Here is a 20,248-nt window from a genome sequence, read left to right on the forward strand (position 1 = left end):
ATTCTTAACCATTAGGTATATTCTTAATAAAAAGTGAAAGTAACTCTTCCTTCTCATACTCATTACTTGATTGAAGGTCATTAAAAGATAATTATTCAAATATTTTTAGTATAGGCTAGTTATTTCTAATCCTCCCCCTTTTCTTCACAGTTTAATTTGCCAATTCTTTAGCAAATGCTGGTAGTTTTCTATATACCCGCTTCTACACCTCTATATGCTTCTTTGGTTGAAAGCTTGAACTGGAGTCTATGCTAAGCAGAGGGTGGCTAACCCTGTTCATAAGGGGACTTAATCACAGATTAGCCTGCAGGGTGCTGGTCAACCAACTCAGTACCCTGCACGTACACCCCCAATTCTATCATGTACATCTATGTCTGCAGTGATCTCAGGAAGCTAGTGCTTACTATTTGGGATTAGTGGTTTGTTCTCCTCTTAAAAGTACTTGTAATTCCTCTTCAGAAGTAATCCTCAAACGCTTTTGCCCAAAAGCAGATGAAAGCTGACATTTATCTTTATGAAAAGCAAAATGAAATCAACTTTTCACTTTTAGACATAAGGAGGCACATAGTATTACTTTAGATTATCTGAATTAAGGTAGAGGTCCTGCACAGGCGACTCAAAAATTAAAAACTAGTCCCTAAGTGGAGGCAGAAACTGTACACCAAATAGTATATACCATCAGCTAGAACTTTTTAAAAGATTTATTTATTTATTTATTATTTATTTATTTATTATTTAATGTATATAAGTACATTGTAGCTGTCTTCAGACACACCAGAAGAGGGTATCTGATCCCATTACAGATGGTTGTGAAGCACCATGTAGTTGCTGGGAATTGAACTCAGGACCTCTGGAAGGGCAGTCAATACTCTTAACCACTGAGCCATCTCTCCAGCCCCCCAGCTAGAATTTTTAATTTTCCTTATTCTAAATTACTGAGTTATCTAGATTTTCGTGTGTGTGTGTGTGTGTGTGTGTGTGTGTGTTTCATTTGTTCCTTCATGTGCATGTTAACATGCATGAGGAGGCCAAAGATCTCTACCTTATTTCTTAAGACAGGATCTCTCACTAAACATAAGTTCATGCATTCAGCTAGGTTGGATGACTGGCTGGCAAGTGAGCTCCTGAAATCTGTCTCCCCCGCCCCCACCCCAGTGCTGGGGTTACAGACGCACGCCTATGCCCATGGTGCTGGGATCTAAACTCAGGTCCTCACACTTTCACAGTAGGCACTGTACTGGGAAATCACCTCCCTAGCCCCAATCTATTTTTTAGAGACACAGAAACGACTCTAAATGACACTTTAATGGTGAGCGGTTGTCACACGAATTTGCTCAAATCACAGAATGCACAACCATCAACAGTGGCCTGCACATCATGAACTCTGGATGATAATAATGTGTTGGCTGCAACAACTGCATTCTTCTTCATAAAGGTGATAAGGGAGGCTGTGAGTGTTTATGCAAATAGGGACACGGGAAACCTGAATCTTTGGCTCAGATTTGCTGTAAGCCTGAAACTGTTCTCAGGAAGTCTCTAAAAACTCTCTTTTTAGGGGACTCACATAAAATAGAGATCATTGTGGGCAGTAAGCTAGAAAGCTTGCTGTCAGTGGAGACAGACTTTCACTCATTTGTTTTAAACCTCCATCTCACTCAAATATCTGTCCAAGTGACCAATGCACAGCAAGCCCTCCCCTGGGCCCTCACTGTGTCCATCTGGCAGCACACAGAGTTGGGCTGCGTGATGGTGGCAGAGTGGGGCCTGCAGAAGAATCAGCTCCTCACATGGCTGTTTCTGGAGCAGACAGGTTTCCTAAAAATCCACTTCCTAGCTAAGGAAACGTACTGCTAGGTATCTAACCCACCATCAATAACTACATGTTCACCCTACTCCCCAAATAACTCCTACCATAAGAAGACGCAGACTCATGGACCATATGAGTTCCAACAGCATGTGGAAAGTCCTAAGAATCACTGGTAAGACAGCCTTAACTTCCCTTTCTTGCACTTTTCTCTGAAGTTCTGGAAAGGCCAATAACTGTGATCCTGAAGGTGCTGTGTGACATCGGTTCCCTTCACTGTCGCACCCATGGAAAAGTGTGGTGACCAGCTAGCACGTGCATGGCACCCCATCCCCTACACCCCACTCAGACTTCCTTCTAGCAAGCTTCCCCTCCTCATTTATAAGGTGGGCTTTCTGTTTGACTGGTCTGATTTTTTTTTAATCCTCTTAAGCTATGTTTAAAGATTTACAACTAGAAACCTAAAACCAGCATTACCAAAAACAAAAAAAAAATGTTGTGTGCATCTGTGTGTGTCTGTGTGTGTCTTTGACCACTTGGCCACATAGACATCAACAGAGGCCAGAGGAGGGCATCTGGTGTTCACATCCATTACTCTCCCCAGTCCTTCAAAGCAGAGTCTCTCCCCTCATCTATGTCTTGTGTTTTCTTTGCTAGGTTGGAAGCCAGCAATCCCCTGTCTCAACCCCTCACCAGAACTGGGATTACAAGCATCCACAGGACACCAGGCTTGTGATATCAGTGCTAGGATCTAAAGGCTGATCCTCAACTGCACAGCAAGCAATCTTAAGCACTGAGCCACCTCTCTGGTCCCTAAAAGCAGGATTTTTAAGACTCGAGTAAGTTAAAGATTGACTCATTTGTGGTGCCTACTTAACTGCCTGTGTATTTACAACAATCTAATTAGCTATTTACATGGAGTTTTGTTGGAAGATTAAGTAGACTCAGAAACTTCACTCAGCAGCACTTTCTTCTATCCTACGGTTGACAGGAACAATATTATAAAGTTATTAGCTCTGTCTGAAATCCCAGTTAATCCTTTAGTGTTGTTGTTGCTGCTGCTATTTAAAGACAGGGCCTGGCTGCATTGTCCAGACTCATTTTAAATCTCCTACCTGAACAGCTAGAATACAGCACAGCACAGCCTCTGTACAATCAAGCACTACTGCTTTGGATACTACCACTTATAATGACACAATACTTTCTGCCCCGTGTGGTCAGAGAACGTGGGGTAATCACTGTGAACTGCCAGCAGGAGCAGAGGCGTCCAGCTTTCTAAATAAACTGTTAAGCCTCTTCAAGGGCCTCTTCCACAGACCGTTTGCTGAGATGTGGTTTTCAAACTTCACAGCTTTCCCTGAGGAGTCTGAGGATGACTCTATCCAATTGTGGCTCAGCTGGAGATTCTGCATACTGAAATGCTAGTCCTCAACAAATTTTTAAGCACTGCAAATTCAGATTTTAAAAAATCATTTAAATATTTACTGGGCTTTGTCATAGAACGATAGATGATCTGAAGACAAATGTGGCCAGGAAATGTTATTATTCAGTAAGTTTCCTCTTCAGACCTCAGGGGACACAGCTGAATTAATCACACCTGACTCCTGAGCCATTCTCTCTACTTTTATGTAATCATTTTCCTGACATGACAAGCATCTATAAACCTGTCACTTGAAACAAAAGCTAGGAATAATTCAGCCAGAGAATCAGATCCAAGCACGTTCATGTCCCAGTTCTAAGATACTGCAGAGCCAATACAATTTAAAATAACGGCAATGGCAGAGATACCTTTGGTTTAAAAACCCAAGTGTCAACTGTCACATATTTAGAAAGCCTGAGTGTAGAGTGCTGTATGAAAATTAATTGTTTCCCACCTAAAAAGACACAGTCTGGGCTGCCTCCCTTCATGTGCAGGAAACACTTCATTTTCCTATTCTGGCACAGGCCATCTAAAGTACTTTGAATTAGAATGTTTTTAGTTTTAGAATGACTCCTAACCTTTATCCCAGGTACGAGCAAAGTGTGAGGTTAGAAATTCCTTCCACATCTTTACTGCTAACAAACGTTAGTCTTTTTAGTTGAAGAATATTTTCTACAGCTCACTAGAACACAGACCTCCTGGAGGTGACTGCCTCCCCTCGGGGCCACTGTGCTTTAACTACACAGACAGGCATTCAGCAATATTCTTAGGTTAAGAGATTCTGTAGCAAGCAGGGAGGCTGCAGTGGCCTGTGCACTGTAAACCGCTGTTACATATGGCACAGATGTCCACAGGAGAAGACCGGATACATTTATGGAAATGGAGCAAAGAAAACAGAGATGCAGCAGGAGACAGAAACAAAACCCAGCAGAGCAACCAAGCTGTAAGGACCCTGGCTCACCTGGGGATCTGGCTGTAGCATAGGCACTGGAGTGGCCAGCCCTCTTTACTGTACACACGAATATGCACAGGGCAGGAGAAGACAGTAAGGAGAGTGGTTATTCAGCAGGTCTACAAGACAGTAACACAGCCTGCCCTACAGGAGGTGGGGTGGGCCCTGCCACAGTGCAGCAGAGAGATTATCTGAGCAAGTCTGATGTTAGAGACAGTTCATCTGGGACCACTCTCAGATGCCTCACATGTCAAATCCTAACTGTTCCAAAGAAAGAAAAGCTTAGTTCACTCCAAGGGGCAGCAGGCTGGGCAGGAATAAGGATGCTGCCTGCAAAAACAAACTCTTTTTCTCTAAAATCATCTCCTTAACAATAAATTAAATGAGTAAAATTATTTGTAATGATTATAAATTCAACTTATTGAGACATAATTTGGGTGTTTTCAACGTTACAAATATAAAAGCAGTGCAAAATTTGACAAATATGTTAAGATTTGGATCTGAAGATTATAGAACTTAAGTAATCCTTTCTGAGAATAATCATTAATACATGGTTGAGGAAAGAAAAGACTGTGGAATCTCTGAAGCAAATATATTTCTGTGTGGAACAGTGTGTGTGTTGCACCAATAAGAAGTAACTTCTAGAAGATAATTATCCACAATTATGAAGCACAGAACTCAAAATACAGTAAACAGTGCTCAAAATGCAAAGCACTTTTGTATGCGCACCAGTGGAAGGCAGACAGTGAGGTCTGCAGGAAAATGTGCCAGAACCAAGTGCAGGACTTCCTTGAGAGACCTCTGGAAGACAGGTCTAAGGGTTTTGACTAACAAATCTTATTGTCTACTATTGTTCTAGAATGTGACTGCATATAAGCTGCCAAAAGCTGTTAAGTTTATAACAATGTGAGAAAGTTAAGACCATCCACGGAGTCTCTGTTACTACCTGAAGCTGGTGACTTGCTGCGACGGGAGAACCCTGGGCTTCTGGACCCAGAATACTTAGCAGCTGAGGCTCGAGAATAAGACGACTTCAGGACACGGCACTCTGTAAAGAACAAAAGTGCATTTGTAAGTACAGCAGATCTTAGCAGTGATCAAACATACGACACTTGACTATAGCTAGCTGCTTGTAACTAGTATGTGTGTGCGCAGGCACATGTGCAATCATGTGACTCCAAGAAGCAAGTGGCCTTCCTCACTCATTCTCTACCTACCTGAGGTGAGCTCTCTCACTGAACTCAGGGATTGGACTCTGCTAGGCTGCTTGGACCAGTGAACTCCAGGAATCCTCTAATGTTGACCTCCCAGTTCCAGACACTTAAGCCACCGGCCTGGCGTTTTGTGGGGGTGTTGGAGATTTGAACTTGGGCCCTCAAACTTACACGTATAGACCTTACCAAGGCATCTCCCCAGCCCTATTCCTATTACTTGACAATCTCCTTCCCATCCCACCTTTTATTGTTCAGTGCTATAAATTGAACCCAGGACTTGGGGAGCTGCCAGCCCCTGAGCTCCATAAATTCAACGCTTGCAGCAACTATCCCGAAAGTACATGTGAGGTTTACATCTTCTGTTAGATTTAGATCACACATCTGTGACACATCATTGTTTGGACTGAGTTCTTACTCGGCACAGAACTCCACTGTCCTAAGCAAATGCACAATATCATTCACAGATAAGCTGCGCCTTTTTGCACAGGCAGCACAGACCATAATTTTATTGTCCTCTTCAAGTCCCTCCCTATCTTACATCAAAAGGACATGAAACACTGACTTATGATCTATTTACTGTCTAGCTACCCGTCTCTCCAAAGCATGGAAGAGTAAAATGGAGAAAAGTACCTCTAAACAGTAACACTGACCTTTCCATAAGCCACCAAATAAAACAGCATTTGGAGAACAGAACGAATTACAGCTGCAATCACCACTTCACATTTGAGTAATTAAGATCACAGGGTTTGCAGTCAGGCAGGCTCGGGATGACTCATAGTCTCCACATTTGCTAACTGGAAGGAAGACCCTGCTTATGTTCCAGCCTCCGTATTTCTCCTTAACATATTAGCATAAGAATAAAATGTGCTTCATAGGCTTGTTGTAAGGGATAAATTAGATAACACATTGTCTATCATTTACTTCAAAATACTTCAATTTATGCAAAAAGATTAAAATGTGAGTTAATTTTAATCTATATCCCAGGGGTGGTAAATTAACATGTGAAGTGTTCTAATCAGGGGAGACACACCAGGGGAGCCTAGTTAACATCTGAAAGGCTCTAATCAAACCTTATATAAATGGGGCAGCTCCACTTTCTGCTAACCCATTAGTATTATGGATTGTGTTCCACTGTCTCAAAAGTACAGTGTGTAGACTGTTAAACATTTTAGAGACAATGTCTCTCTAATGAGCAGGATGTAACAAAACAAACCCCAATATACTGGAACTTCAGAAACACACCCGGGTTTAGGAATCAGGAGAGATTTGTCGTTTGACCAAGATTAGTTTAGCACAGTGGTTCTCAATTTGTGAGTCACAACCCTTTTGAGGTCAAATGACCCCTTAAGACTATGGGGGAAAACACAGGTATTTACACTACAATTCATAACAGTAGCAAAATTACAGTTATAAAGTAGCAACAAAGATAGGAAGGTTGAGAACCACTGGGTTAGCAGAATTCTATGCATTTTAAGTGTTTTGATTTAAAGACAAGATCTCACTATATAGCCTTCGCTGGCCTGGAAGTCACTGTGTAAACCAAACTGGCCTCAACTCAGGGATCTGCCTGCCTCTACCCCACACATGCTGGAATTAAAAATTATCTGCCATCATACCAGATTCTCTTTCATTCCTTCCTCTTTCTTCTTTTTCTTTATTGTTTTGGTGAGCTTTCAAACATATGTTATGTTCCTTTGATTTTTGTTATTGTTTTAATGCATGAACTTTAATGTGTGATATTTAAACCTGGAGCTCTTAAGATGACAACACAATTATACAACCGAGGTTTAAAAAACTTTGCATTCTCATAAGTGTATTTTGTGATAAAATCTAATCTGAAATCTGCCCTCACAGTACAACTTCACCATGTAAAGATGATGCTACAAAGCTGACATATTAATTCAGGTAATCTTCACAAAATCTTGTAAGCTACCCTTATCGCTCTAAGAAGGTTAAATAACTAGAAAGTGAGATGGGTTAAAAATTGATCATTTTTTTTTAATCTATTAGAAGCCATCTTCATCAACAACCACAAAAGCCAGATAATCCAACTAACTCAGATAAATTTACAACATATAAAGCATCAGCTGACCTGCCTATACACACAGAGTAAGTACTTAACAATGTTTTCGTTGCTACCATTAGCACCACCATGGTAACTACAGTGACTAAGTCACTACCATCTTCACTGATTAGAACTTAGTTGATTGTGGAGTGTTGGAAGGATGCAGAGGCAGGGCCAGATCATCTTGGGCTATCTTAGCCCCCAGTAACCATTTACTGCCAACCTGTGCATGACAGTTAGGCAAATCTTTTTAAATATATGTACAGATCCCTAGTTTCAGCAATGCAAGATAAGAACTCACCAGATAGCCTCTGAGGCATCTAATGTGGTTTTCCACTTTTCTGACATCTGTCTGCCTGATATTTCTACTAATGTATTTTAAAAGTGTCTTGGTTTGTGGCTTTCTTTGTTCTGTTACTCTAGAAACTTCATGAAACTGTTGCCAAGGTAACTGGAGTAACCTGAATCCGTGTTCCTGGGCCACAGTCATTCATATTTGGCTCCAGAATAAACTGTCTCTTGTTCTCTGTATGGAGCTTGGCTTTTTACACTACACCACTTTAAACACTACAACCTACAAGCAGAATTTAGTTTCAGTGTCTTGACTTTCAAAATGTCTACTTATTGACAAAATCATTCAGAAACTAAAAACTAAAATTAATAAAGATGTAAAATACAGCTAAAACTATCATTTCTACCAGAGTAGGTATACAGAATTAAGACAATAGGATACAACCATTTCCCTAAAGCCAGTATCATTTGGAATCATTGAAATAATGGTTAAGAATTCCATAATAGGTAAAAATAAAGAAATGGGCATTTTCATCCCTTGAGATAGTTATTTTATAAATATACAATGAATGTTTTAAAGCATATTTTAAAACAAAACTATGATATAAAAAGAAATCTCAGATAATTACCACAGACAGTTTATTAATCATCCTTCAATATGTTTTCAGTCTGTTGCCAAGGCTGGCCTTAACTCCTGGAGTCAAGTGATCCTTCTCCCTCAGTGTCCTGAGTAGCTGGGACTACAGGGAAATACCACTCATACTTGGTCAGCTTTCTCCAGTATACCTAGGTTAACATGTCTGAGTCTTTAAATTCTGAGCTTTCTTTTCAGGAGCAACAAAAACAATCAATGAATTGCCTCACCGCTATGATCCAGGACAAAGTCATCTTGGGCATAACGATATTTTTCAGGTCCGCATGCAATAAAAACATCATCATCTCCAAAAAAGTCTTGCAGACAAGTAACCTAGAAAAAACAAACAAACAAACAAACAAGAAATTAGAAACATTAGAGCGCAATAAAAGTCAGCCAAATTAAACCCATGTTCAAGGTTTACCACCACACAGTAGTGGGACAGAGGCCTGTTCACTGCGGCGCCACCTCCCGCTCATCCGCTTCATCAAGGTTGGGGAAGACTGGCCATGATGCTGGTCACTGAGACTAAGACTGGAGGCTCTTCCTGGTCCTGCACCCTCATGTGTTGTCTAAATTACATCTTCAGTTTTTTAAAAAGCTCCCCACTCCACACTAATCCGTTTCAGATCCCAGAAAGCCTTGTCCACAGCAGTAAAACATCCATCTTCGGCCTACTGGTGATGGCAGAGCCATTTCCAGCACTTTGATATGAACAAGCTGTGTTTCAATGTGTTTTACAAGAATCTACATAAAAATTTCTCTTATGAAAATGGCTTCGTTCCCAAAATAATAATGTGTTGGTTTTTTTTAAAATGTGCTCTGCTTCTTGGGAGTTCTCTGCAATCTCAGTAAGACCTTCTATCTCTATGGTCACAATTCAGCTTTATATTGGAGTAAGTATAAGTCTTACTTAAATATAAAGTAAGTAAGTCTGCACAAAAAAATATGAAGAACTAGATATAGTGAATGGCTTGGGTTATAGTAATTAAGTAATGAAGATGATATGCTTCTTTGCAACCAGTCAGTACAATAGGCATGGGTTCTGTCCTTGTCTTCCAATTATCAATCAAGACCCAGCTTCTGTAGTTAGCTTACACCTGATCATATCAGTGTTTTAAAAGCACCAATCACCTTTCACCTGCTAACCCTGCCGCTGCTCCCACCTCAGGTGGTGATATCATTATCCACTTTTTGGATTGTGTGATCTATGTCTTCATCCACACAATACTCCTGGGAATCCTGTCATCAGGATTGGTCTTTCACACTACTCACATGGCTGAGAAGCATGTCAACCTCCACGTGATTAGCATGCACCTGGTGTCTGCTGCTGTCCTGATGCTGGCTATCCTACCTTCAGTCTCCCCACATCCCCCAGGTTGAGTCACTGTCACCACCAGAGTGACCACACCAACCTCATTACAGACTAGAATCACTTCACCCGCCCCTTCAACCTTGTATCTGACACTTCCCCTGTTCACTTCTCAACCATGACGTGCTCCCACCAGCATAGCAGTTGTGGTTTGTTTTGGTTTTTCTTTATTAAGACTTGAGTCATAAACTGCTCTAGTTGTGTTTCTATTGCTCTAGGAGAGAAGAGTTTGTTTCATCTTATAGATGAGGTTTATCACGAAGGGAAGTCAGGGCAGACGCAGAGGTAAAAATCATAGAGAAGTGCTGCTTACTGGATTGCTCAACTTGCCTTTTTATACAACCCAGGGCTACCAGCCAAGGGGTAGCACCACCCACAGTGGGTTAGGGCCTATCACATGCATCAATCAACAAAATGTCTCATGTGTTTGCCTATAGGCCAGTCTTACAGACACACTTTCTCACACGAGGTTCCTTCCTTTCAGATGACTCTAGCTTATGTCATGCTGACATAAAATAACCAGCACTATACAATCACCCATTCAAGTACACAATTCAGAACCATCCAATACATCAGAATTGTACAGCCATCACCACAATCAGGTAAGAAATTCTGAGCCCATTAGCAGTCATCTCCTATGGCCTCTTCTCTCATTATCTGGTACCCATACTCTACCTTATATCTGCAGTTCTATGGAGCCCAGATTTTTTTAATGTTATTTTATTTTTATATGTATGGGTGTTTTGCCTACATACATGTCTGTGCATCACATACATGCTTGGCATCCAGAAGCCAGAAAAAGGTGTCATATCACCTGGAACTGGAGTTATAGATATTTGTGAGCTGCCATGTGTGTGTGGGAATTGAACCTGGGTCTTCTGGAAGAGCAGCCAGTGCTCTTAACTGCTGAGCCAACTCTCCAGCACTCTCCAGATATTTCATATACATTATATCATACAGTACAAGGCACTTTGTAATGGCCTTTCATTGAGCTTGTTTAACTTTCATCCAGGTTATAGCAAATGTTGAGTGCTTTATTATTTTCTATGTTGGTGTAACACTGTTTTGTATAAGGCAAACTACCTGATGGACATTCATAGTGTCTCCACCTCAGGGTCAGCGTCATCACTGCAGTATTTCACACGTGGACTTTTAGTATGTGTGCCTGTGTTTTTGTCCACATGCATCAATCAACAAAATGTCCCATGTGTTTGCCTATAGGCTAGTTGTATAGAGACATGTTCTCACATGAGTATGGTGAGCTGTGTATTAGACTATTGCCAGGGTTATCTGTTCTTTTTATCTGAGATAAAAAGAAGGGTCAGTGGACACAGGAAAGAAGAGATGAAAAAAAGTCAAGGCTTTTGACTAGTGTAACAGAATGCTGTAGCTGCCATTAACTCTTACAGAACAAAGTAAAAAATGAGCTTAGTGGCAGACAGGGTGATCCAAGATTCAGACCTGGAACCTAACTGTGAAATGACTATCAAACAGTCAAGTAGAGGTGCTGTCCATAAAGCTGAACACATATAAATCTCAACTTCAGGAGAGAATCCAAGGCTGAACGCTGGATTCACCGGTATGGATGGTATTAGCAACTAAACCCGTGTATGTGCTCATAAAGAAGAGGTCAAAGTGGAGAGGTCAGTCAAGAAAGTGTTTCAAGGGGCCTTAGTGTCAGTTCCTCACAGGAAAAATGAGACAGAAACTAAAAACTGAGAACTCAAAGAAGGGAGAGAGAGATGACTGCTCCTGGGAAGCACAGGAAACACAAGGAAAAAGAGTAGGGGAGGAAGGCTAGGTCAAGGGTCAAGTGACTACTTGTTTTCCAAGGTGAGAAAAACAACAGGGATCTACTGTTGCAAAGACCCAGGAGCCAGGAAAATTTGGCTATGGAAAAGAAAAAGAAAATCAGAGCTGTTTGACTTTAGGAGGTAGAATGAAATCAGTAGGCAGAGAAAGTGAGGGGCTCTGGATGCGACCAAGTCTGTCCTTCACAGTGAAGGTGTGAGGACAGGACAGATGGAGGGCACTCACAGCATGGTGCTAATAGGTACTTATACTTTATTCTTGTTAGTTTGCTTTACATACGAGCATGTTTGTAAGAGGAAAGCAGAGGTTTCCTAAGGCTTTGGGTTTTCTCGGCCTGGGAGGAGGTGAGGCAAGTACATGAGAGAAAACCCTCAAGCCTGAAATCTGGGCTCTTTGAGGGAGGGATAGAATCTGCCTGCAGGGCAGCATTGAAGGCACACCAGGGAACAGAAGCTGTCACAAGACAAAAATTCTCAATTGTGAAACTAGAAGGATGCTTTTCAGCCTGTAGGGCTTTTAGAAAAATCAAAATCTCTTTTCCCACCTTTTGTGGTAGAATTAGCATTTCAAGGAGTTACATCTACCTAGAAATGGAAAAAAAATGCTATGAACTCAGATGATAAAAACAAACTAGACTCAGGAACAAAACTTCTCCTGGGCTATTTTCCTGCTGGACTTCAGGTACTGAGAGAGCTGGTGGGAGCCAGACACGGGGTGGAAGACAGGCTTCCTCCTGAGTTACAGGCATATTAGGAGCCATGCTAGAAGACAGGTCAGTGGGGCCTGGGACGGACCAGCAGTTCCTATTAAACCTAAAGGGAAGAAGGACAAAAGCAAAAGCTACAGACAGCACTGCTAACAAGGAAGAAAGGATCAGGAACTGCTTTCCCTACCACTGCTTTAGAGTCAGGTCTCCATTTATAGATTTCAGAAAGCAGACATGGACTACTGTGCTAGAGATTATCATTATTCTAAACTGTAAACCCAAATGCACAAACATAAAACAGAGAGGCAGCGTGATGGTACAGCTGAAATGGATAAAAACCAGTATCCACAGAAGGTGAAGGTATTCCACTTTCTTCAGTACTATCTCAGCACAGCTCATGAAGAATCAGATGAACACAGATCGTGTTGAAAACTAGGCACCTGAACAAGCCCACTGCAGCCACATCAACCTACCCACCTACCCACTCATGTGTGCGAGCACACACACTCACGTGAACAATCTTGGACAAGATATTTAACTTCTATCAGGCTCATAGGAATGAAGGAGCGCATGGAAAAACTAACCTAGTGAAACAGAATAACTGGGACTGGGGAGACACTCAATAGCTATGAGACCTTGTTTTACAAGGAATAGTACCTGAGTGTCTGTGTATTCTGAGTATCTATGCAAAAGTTGGGCACAGCCAAGCATAACCTGTAGACTCTGGTATTCGAGGGCAAAGACAAATACCACTCACAGCTAGCAAGCCAACCTAGCTAGAAACACTGAGTTTTTGGGTTCAGTGTGGTGGTTTGAATGAGTTTCACCTCTAAAGATTTATGTGTTTGAATGGCTGGCCATAGGAATGGTACTATCAGGAAATGTGGCCTTGTTGGAGGAAGCGTGTCACTGTAGTTGGGCTTTGAGGTGCTTACGCTCTGCCCACTGTGAAATCAGAGTTTTTTCTGGCTACCTGCAAAAGACAGTCTCCTCCTGGCTGCCTTCAGATCAAGATGTAGAACTCTCAGCTCCTTCTCCAGCACCATGTCTGCCTGCATGCTCCCATGTTTCCTGACATGACTGTAATGGACTGAACTTCTGAAACTGTAAGCCAGCCCCAATTAAATGTATGACAACATAAGAGTGGTCGTGATCATGGTGTCTCTCCACAGCAATAAAACCCTAACTAAGACATTCAGTATAAAAAACTACCTCAAAAATTAAGGCAGAAAGATAATGAAAGACATCCAACCTCTGCTTTCACACAGCAGAACACACACACACACACACACACACACACACACACAAACCAGTGTCATTTTGTACCTCTACATCTTTTTCATGCGTTCATATTTGGCCACTCAAGTACTACTTTCATGGTTTACAACTTATTTCATATACTTGAATTCTGAATTTTTTCTTTTAATTTTTATTTTTTTAAAAAACTAAGATTAACACTAAGGTATGATACAAGACACTAATCTGTCTCCGGAAAAAAAATCAGTGTTGTGAATAAAATGTGATTTAACAAGAGTAGAAGAAAAAATATAAATTCTTTAAGAAATTCATTCTTCTAAGAAGTTCATTGGTAACAGCAAATGTTATGTGGCTTGTGAAAGAAAACTACAGAAATGGGGGGTTAATATTTATACTAAGGTGCAAAATTAAAACAATCAGTAGGATTTAATAGAGGCACATCCAACTGAGACATGTGGTATATGATGGAGCCTGCCCATGCTCTCCACACCACTGGGGCATTTACGTACTTACAACAGTCATTTTTCTATCCTGCAGCATACAGATTAATTAGGTCAAAGTGAACAGGAACCTACATAACTTCAGTGCAAGTTCCTAACAGTTTACCACAACCCTCCTTTCCCCTTCCCTCCCTTATCTCTGTTAAAGAGAATGCACTCATGCAGAAGGCTGAGGTCTGATGGAAGTACTGCTAGAGTATTCCAAGTGTGATAAACTTTTTATTAAAACAAAAACAGGCACAGTGGCATCATGAGGCACTTACATTCTGAAACCAAGGAGGGTGTATGTATTGTATCTCAATTTCCCAGCTGCTATAATTTGGACCCTGAAAGTCTCCCATGTTAAAGGCTTGTAGGATTGTTAGAGTAGAATTATTAGGGTGCTATAGAACTATTAAGAGGTAGAATGGGAAGTCAGCAGGTGGCAGGGGCATGCCCTCCATGTTCTCTAACAATGAAATGAGTGGTTTTGCTATCAAAAGCTTCTGCCATGATGTGCTTCCTCACAAACAGGGCCAACCATCATGGGCTGAAATCTGTAAGACAATGAAACTTTTCCTCTTATAAACTGTTTCAGGTATTTTATTACATTGATGCAAAGATGGCCAACACAACGATGCACCGGCGCTCTGTGAATCCAGTTTATTTGCCTGCTCAGAGTCAAGAAGGGGCAGCTGAGTAAGCAGGCTAGATCGCTTACCTTCTAAAAAAATGCTCATTTATATTTTAGGGAACTGCTACCAAAACAGTGGACTTTTCTGACAGGAAATAAGGCATTACTCAAGTTTAAGCACCATGTTTTTCTGTTCCCCCTTCAGCTTCATTGTGTCTTCCAGGGGTCTTTAGTGTTAGCAATCTGTTAAACTCCACCTCCACAGTTACTTGGAAGCAGCCAGGTACGCTCCTCCCCACAGTTACCTGGCAACAGGCAGGTAGCCCTGCCCACTATAAAAGGGGCTGCCTGCCCCCTCCTCTCTCTCTTGCTCTCCCAGACCCAGCACTTGCAGGTAGCAGTCTCGTCTCCCATCCCCCCCCTTCCCTTCCCCCCTCTCCACGTGGTCATGGCGGGCCTCCACTTCTCTACTCCTCTCTCTCTCTCCTCTCGCTCTCCCACTCTCTTAATAAACCTCCCCTCGTGGAACCATCTAGTCTGCTGTGATCTGTCCCAAGCTGCTCAGTGAAATCCTTTTATTCAGGACCCTTCACTGAGGTAACTGCCTGGCTCGTTGTGGAGCTCACCATAGTGAGTGCCACACAATCAGGATCATTCTCTAGCCCATCACACAATTCCAGCACCTCACACAGCACCTACCAGGGAGACTTCGCTCCACTCTTTGTCTCTGTGGACTGAACCGGGACTGGAGCGTCTGGGATCCTACTCCCTTCTCCTAGCTCTCTCTCACTCTTTCTGTAATTCCTCTCAACTCATTAACAGACATGTTACCAGCAGTTTATGATGTTTGTTTTCTGGCCCAAGACAGATCAGTCAAAGCCCTGTAATTCCTTATTTAAAGGGATTCAGCAAAGATTTACTCAAAAATTTTGGTCCTGGACATCTTTAAAAATAAATAAATAAATAAATAAATAAATAAATACCACTTCCTAGACTCTAATCTTGCATCATAGAAGCCATCTGAAAAATTAAACCTTTCATCAGTATTTCAGAGTGCTTTGAGATTCTGTTACTCAAACCATGAGATAGAAGAGACTGCAATACACAATTATGCCCTATACTTGATTTATCTGGAAGCTTGCAGTTTCTGTAGATGAGGGTCTGCTGAGATATCAGAAGTATATTTTACCGAACTATTCCCTGACCTGGGAAGAAAGCAAAAAACCATCTTCAGGTCTCAGCAAAAGACTGGTTTAAACTGGCGTAATAATAAGGGTGAGCCTTTGCACAGTCAAATGCCTTGCTGGTAGAACAAAGATATTTTATAGAAGAAATAATAGGATGGTGGATACACATCAGAATTTCTGTGGGTCTTCTTCCATTTTAACTGTGTATGTGGGTGGGAACGGGGGCGGTAGCTCCTGAAATCAAATGCTTTCAATGTCAGAGTCCTGCTATATGACTTGAAAAATCTCAAACAGGAAGCCCAATACATTTATATTGAAACTGAAATCACCTGTGGCCTTTTAATGTAACTGTATTGACATCAATGTGCAGTCTTCTTTAAACATGTGATGACTGAGTAAAATAAAGGAAAACTGCATTTAATTTTGATCCCCCAAGCAACAGTTTATTACAAGACTATTCTGTTTTGTAAATATTTAGAAAAAAGAGCTTTTACACATCAAGAAAACTCTAAGTAGCAGAGTTTTGACATAGGGATAAGCCTGAGGGCCACCGGAGCCATTTTTTAATTTACAGTGCTAGCAAAGAAAGCCACTTGCACTAGATTGCCCACCTCAGTATCCGAGAACCAGAAAACCAGTAGATTCATTGAATCTTACACACACACACACACGGGGGGGGGGGGTGAGCAGGGGAAGGAGGGAGAGAAGAGAGATTTGTTTAAATCAATTCTCTACTAGAATAGATACTTTTTAAAAAATGTACAGGAAAATCGGGGGTTTTAGGGGCTTCCCTAGCATGTCTGAGACACTGAATTCCATCTTCAACACTAGGGGAAAAGGGGGTTGGGTGGAGACAGGAGAACCGAATATGAAATCTGAAATAAAAAGTAAGTCATTTGGTCCTCCAAAATTCGAGAAACACACAAAGTCAGTAAGCAGAAGCTGGGATTCTCCCCAACATTGAATACAATTAGCATACATTGCCTGCTTTGTTCTCAGTAAATGCTGGCTGCTCCAAGCCAAGCTACTTAGAATAGCAATGTTTTTCAGTTTCCTGTAAATCCATTCAGCCGAGCACACAGATCCAAGGTTGCCATAGAAACAGAACCAAAGCTCAAAGACAGCAGCACTTACAGTAAAAGGCTTCCCAATGGCACCTGCAGACAGTCTACAGTCCCTACACCCCTGCATTTAATTCTTGTCTGTTAAAAGAGGAAAAAAAAACTGGATTTGACCTTCATTTTCCTACTGCTCCCACCAATCACAACTAATGATAGGGTCCTACCCAAACATTTGATTTCAGAAAATGATCCTTTCCATCAACAGAAAGGGAAGACCTGAAACTTTAAAAGCTACCAAATGATACTTCCTAGGAGAGACAATGGCCTTTTAAAAGAAGAAAATTCCCAAGATAATTCCACTGCTACCTCTAAAACTCATCCCCGTAGTATTAAAGCCTACAGAAAAAGCTGTCCAATGTACTCTAGGGCTTTTAAGGGACAGAAGCCACAGCAAAATTCTAAAAAATTCAGACAAGGAAGTCGGAAGTCAGCCTACTGAGCCGCCCTCCTGTGTCTTAATGTGATTTCATCATCTATGTCTTGCTGTGACTCTAGGGACTAGGGAACCAAATGTTTCTAAGCAGATGTAACAGCACCTTGCAGAAAGTACTTTCTAGGACTCAAGTCATTCCAAATAATAAACAAAAAAGAAACTATGTTACAAAAAAAGGCAAAGGGGACTACAGTTCAAGGTGCTAATTGTCTAATTAAAACTGGTCTATTTGCAACAGATAAGGTAAGGGAACATCAAAAAAGTACACACTTGACACAATGAATCTCACTCTCACTTTCTCTTAGCCACTAGGACAATCTTACCAAGGACTGACATGTCCATGTTATCTAAAAAGAGCTTAACAAGGCCCTAAAGGTTAAGCAAAAATGTTCCAAGTCACAGCCAGCCAAGAGGAACACACTTTTCACTGGACCACATACTGTTTCCCTAAAGAAAGTATTAACTGTGATTTACAACCTCCAAGAAAACATAAAAGAGCTTATGAAATAAGTCAGCAGCCTTTATACTTGTCTAAAATCCAAACAGCTAGGCCATTTTTTCTGTCTTTTATGAATAAGTGAATGACAAGGATGTAATCTTAAACCTAGGAATTTTTTTAAAGGATCAACTTCTAAGTAATGTTATAAGGTCATTACAAGTTCAGGCCAACTTCTTATGCTTTAGGGAATAGTGAATATGTTCTGAAATTGATATCTTCAAACAAATTGGTTAACTCTCTTGGAACAAATTATAAACACAAGTTTCAATCATATGGTTTTAAAATAGGACTCCACTTGTGGCCAGAGTAGAAATACTAAATGTATCAATATGTGTTAATGAATACTATGACCTCTACATATTTTAAATACAGACAGAACCTGCAGGATTCTTCAGGAATTCATTCTCAGCACATAGAAATAAGAGCAGTCTACACTCTGGTATCAGCCTGGCATCACCACACATGATCACACTCAGAGAAATAAGAGCCTGAGAATCATTAATTAAGATGATTTGGAGAAACCTGACCAATCAATCCTATATTTATTCTGGAAAATAAAAGTCCTCAACATTGCCAGCACAAACATTGTTACTGTCCTTAATTGTTCTGTGGAACTTAGGTTCTAAAAAACTATGTATCTGAAAGGGGTCACATCACCTTTTACTTTTTTGTCCCCTCTCTAAACAACATTGTTGCTCTCCTTTCTTTTTCTTGAATATTTTATTTACTTACAATACAGATGTCATCCCCTTTCCCCATTTCCCCTCCCTAGAAACCCCCATCCCATCCCCCTCCTCCTTTTTGCTTTTATACCATTTTAATTACATACAAGTATTAAGGTCAGTTCTAGGTTGAGGAACTGTTGCTCTCCTCTCTTGAGTTATTCTTTGAACTTACATTCTGGCCTGAGAGAAGTGAAGATACTCAGGTTTTTGGTAACTGGCAGATTTCCCATGCTCCAGTGGAATGGCCCTCACCAATGCACATGTGGGCAACACTATCTGTGCTTGGTGGGTTATAAAAACAAAACCAAATAATAAATAAACAAACAAATCCATGAAGTTGGGAGAGGGAGCATGTTGACAGGGACATAGGGGAAGTTGGAGGAAGGAAAATATAATTAGGTTTCACTGCACATGTACAGAATTCTTAGGAATAAAGAAATTAGCTGGGCATGGTGGTGCAGAGGCAAGTCCATCCATCTCTGTGAATTCGAGGACAGCTTAGTCTACAAAGTGAGTCCCCGGACAGCCAGGACTTTTATGCAGAGAAACCCTGTCTTGAAAAGAACAAAGACAAAAAAAAAACAAAGCAAAAAGAATTTAAAATATTATTATTTTTGTTTTGCTTTGGGTTTTTGGTTTTTTGAGAAAAAGTTCTTCCGTGTAGCCGTGTATATATTCTGGAACTCTCTGTAGACCAGGCTGGCCTCAAACTCAAATTCATACTGCCTAATGACAAACTTCCCTGTTTTCTTCTTTGTTTTTAGTTATGGTTCAATCAGGAGAACAGGTTAGAGCTGAGTCCAAACACAACAGAGATCCAACTGCTTCTGCCCCCTCCTCTCAAATGGTGGGATTAAAGGCCTGGCTAACAAATTAATTTCATAAAAGCTATGACCCTAAAGAGTCCAGCAACAAACTTCCCCTTTAAGTGCCCCTCTACCTACATCTAACTTGATATAGTTAATATTCTGGAAACTTGTTAGGGAGACATTTCAAGCTTCAGAATGACATTTCAAGGTCAGTTCTAGGTTGAGGAACCTAGTGGGTCTTAAGAGTAAAGTGAGGGCTGGCTAGTAAGGTAGTGAGCTGATTCCATGCTTAAAGGGGTCTGTCACAAAGCCTGACAACCTCAGCTTCCTCCGACCCACATTCTAAGAGAGAACTGCAGTAGACTATTGTCTGTCCTGCAAAGGCAAAACATAACACATGCACACTCACATACATACATACATATATTCATACACATACAAATACACTAAATTAAAAAAGAAATGAATGAGGGCTGGTGGCTTTGGGAAGAAAGAAAATAAGTTTTAGCATCCAAAATTCATATTGCCTAATGACAAACTTCCCTCTGTTTTCTTCTTTGTTTTTAGTTATGGTTCAATCAGGAGAACAGGTTAGAGCTGAGTCCAAAGTAAGCAGAAAAATACTGTGCTGTAGAAAATATAAGGCTTTGGTTTCTATAGCTACATTTATTTTCACAGGACAAAATGTCAAAATTTTCATTTTCAAACCAGTATAAATCCTATAAGAAAAGCAATGAGAAAAAAATCTCCATGGCACAGTCTTAGTGGATGGAAGGCTCACTCTCAGAAAGAAAGCACACCACCTACTCAAATCATTCACGGTAACACTTTAAA

At 40.9% G+C, this 20,248-nt stretch overlaps 1 protein-coding gene across 5 annotated transcripts in view; it reads right to left on the bottom strand.

Moving 5' to 3' along the window:
* Positions 1-20,248, bottom strand: part of Dclk2 (doublecortin like kinase 2) — a 132,621-nt gene that overhangs the window by 36,872 nt on the left and 75,501 nt on the right. For 3 of the 5 annotated variants that reach the window (XR_003709445.1, XM_028753097.1, XM_028753096.1), the window contains exons 3-4: positions 8,611-8,713; positions 5,123-5,224 (exon numbers count right to left, since the gene is read on the bottom strand). Coding sequence is in view for 4 of the 5 variants with exons in the window: in XM_028753097.1 (XP_028608930.1) it covers positions 5,123-5,224; positions 8,611-8,713 (205 nt within the window). In the remaining variant the exon portion in view is untranslated. Of the gene's footprint in view, positions 1-4,185; positions 4,234-5,122; positions 5,225-8,610; positions 8,714-20,248 lie in introns of all 5 variants that reach the window. The other 2 variants (XM_028753095.1, XM_028753094.1) reach the window with 1 other exon arrangement.

Source organism: Grammomys surdaster, unplaced genomic scaffold (genome assembly GCF_004785775.1).
Source record: "Grammomys surdaster isolate TR1022 unplaced genomic scaffold, NIH_TR_1.0 125946, whole genome shotgun sequence".
In the NCBI taxonomy this organism is placed as follows: domain Eukaryota; kingdom Metazoa; phylum Chordata; class Mammalia; order Rodentia; family Muridae; genus Grammomys; species Grammomys surdaster.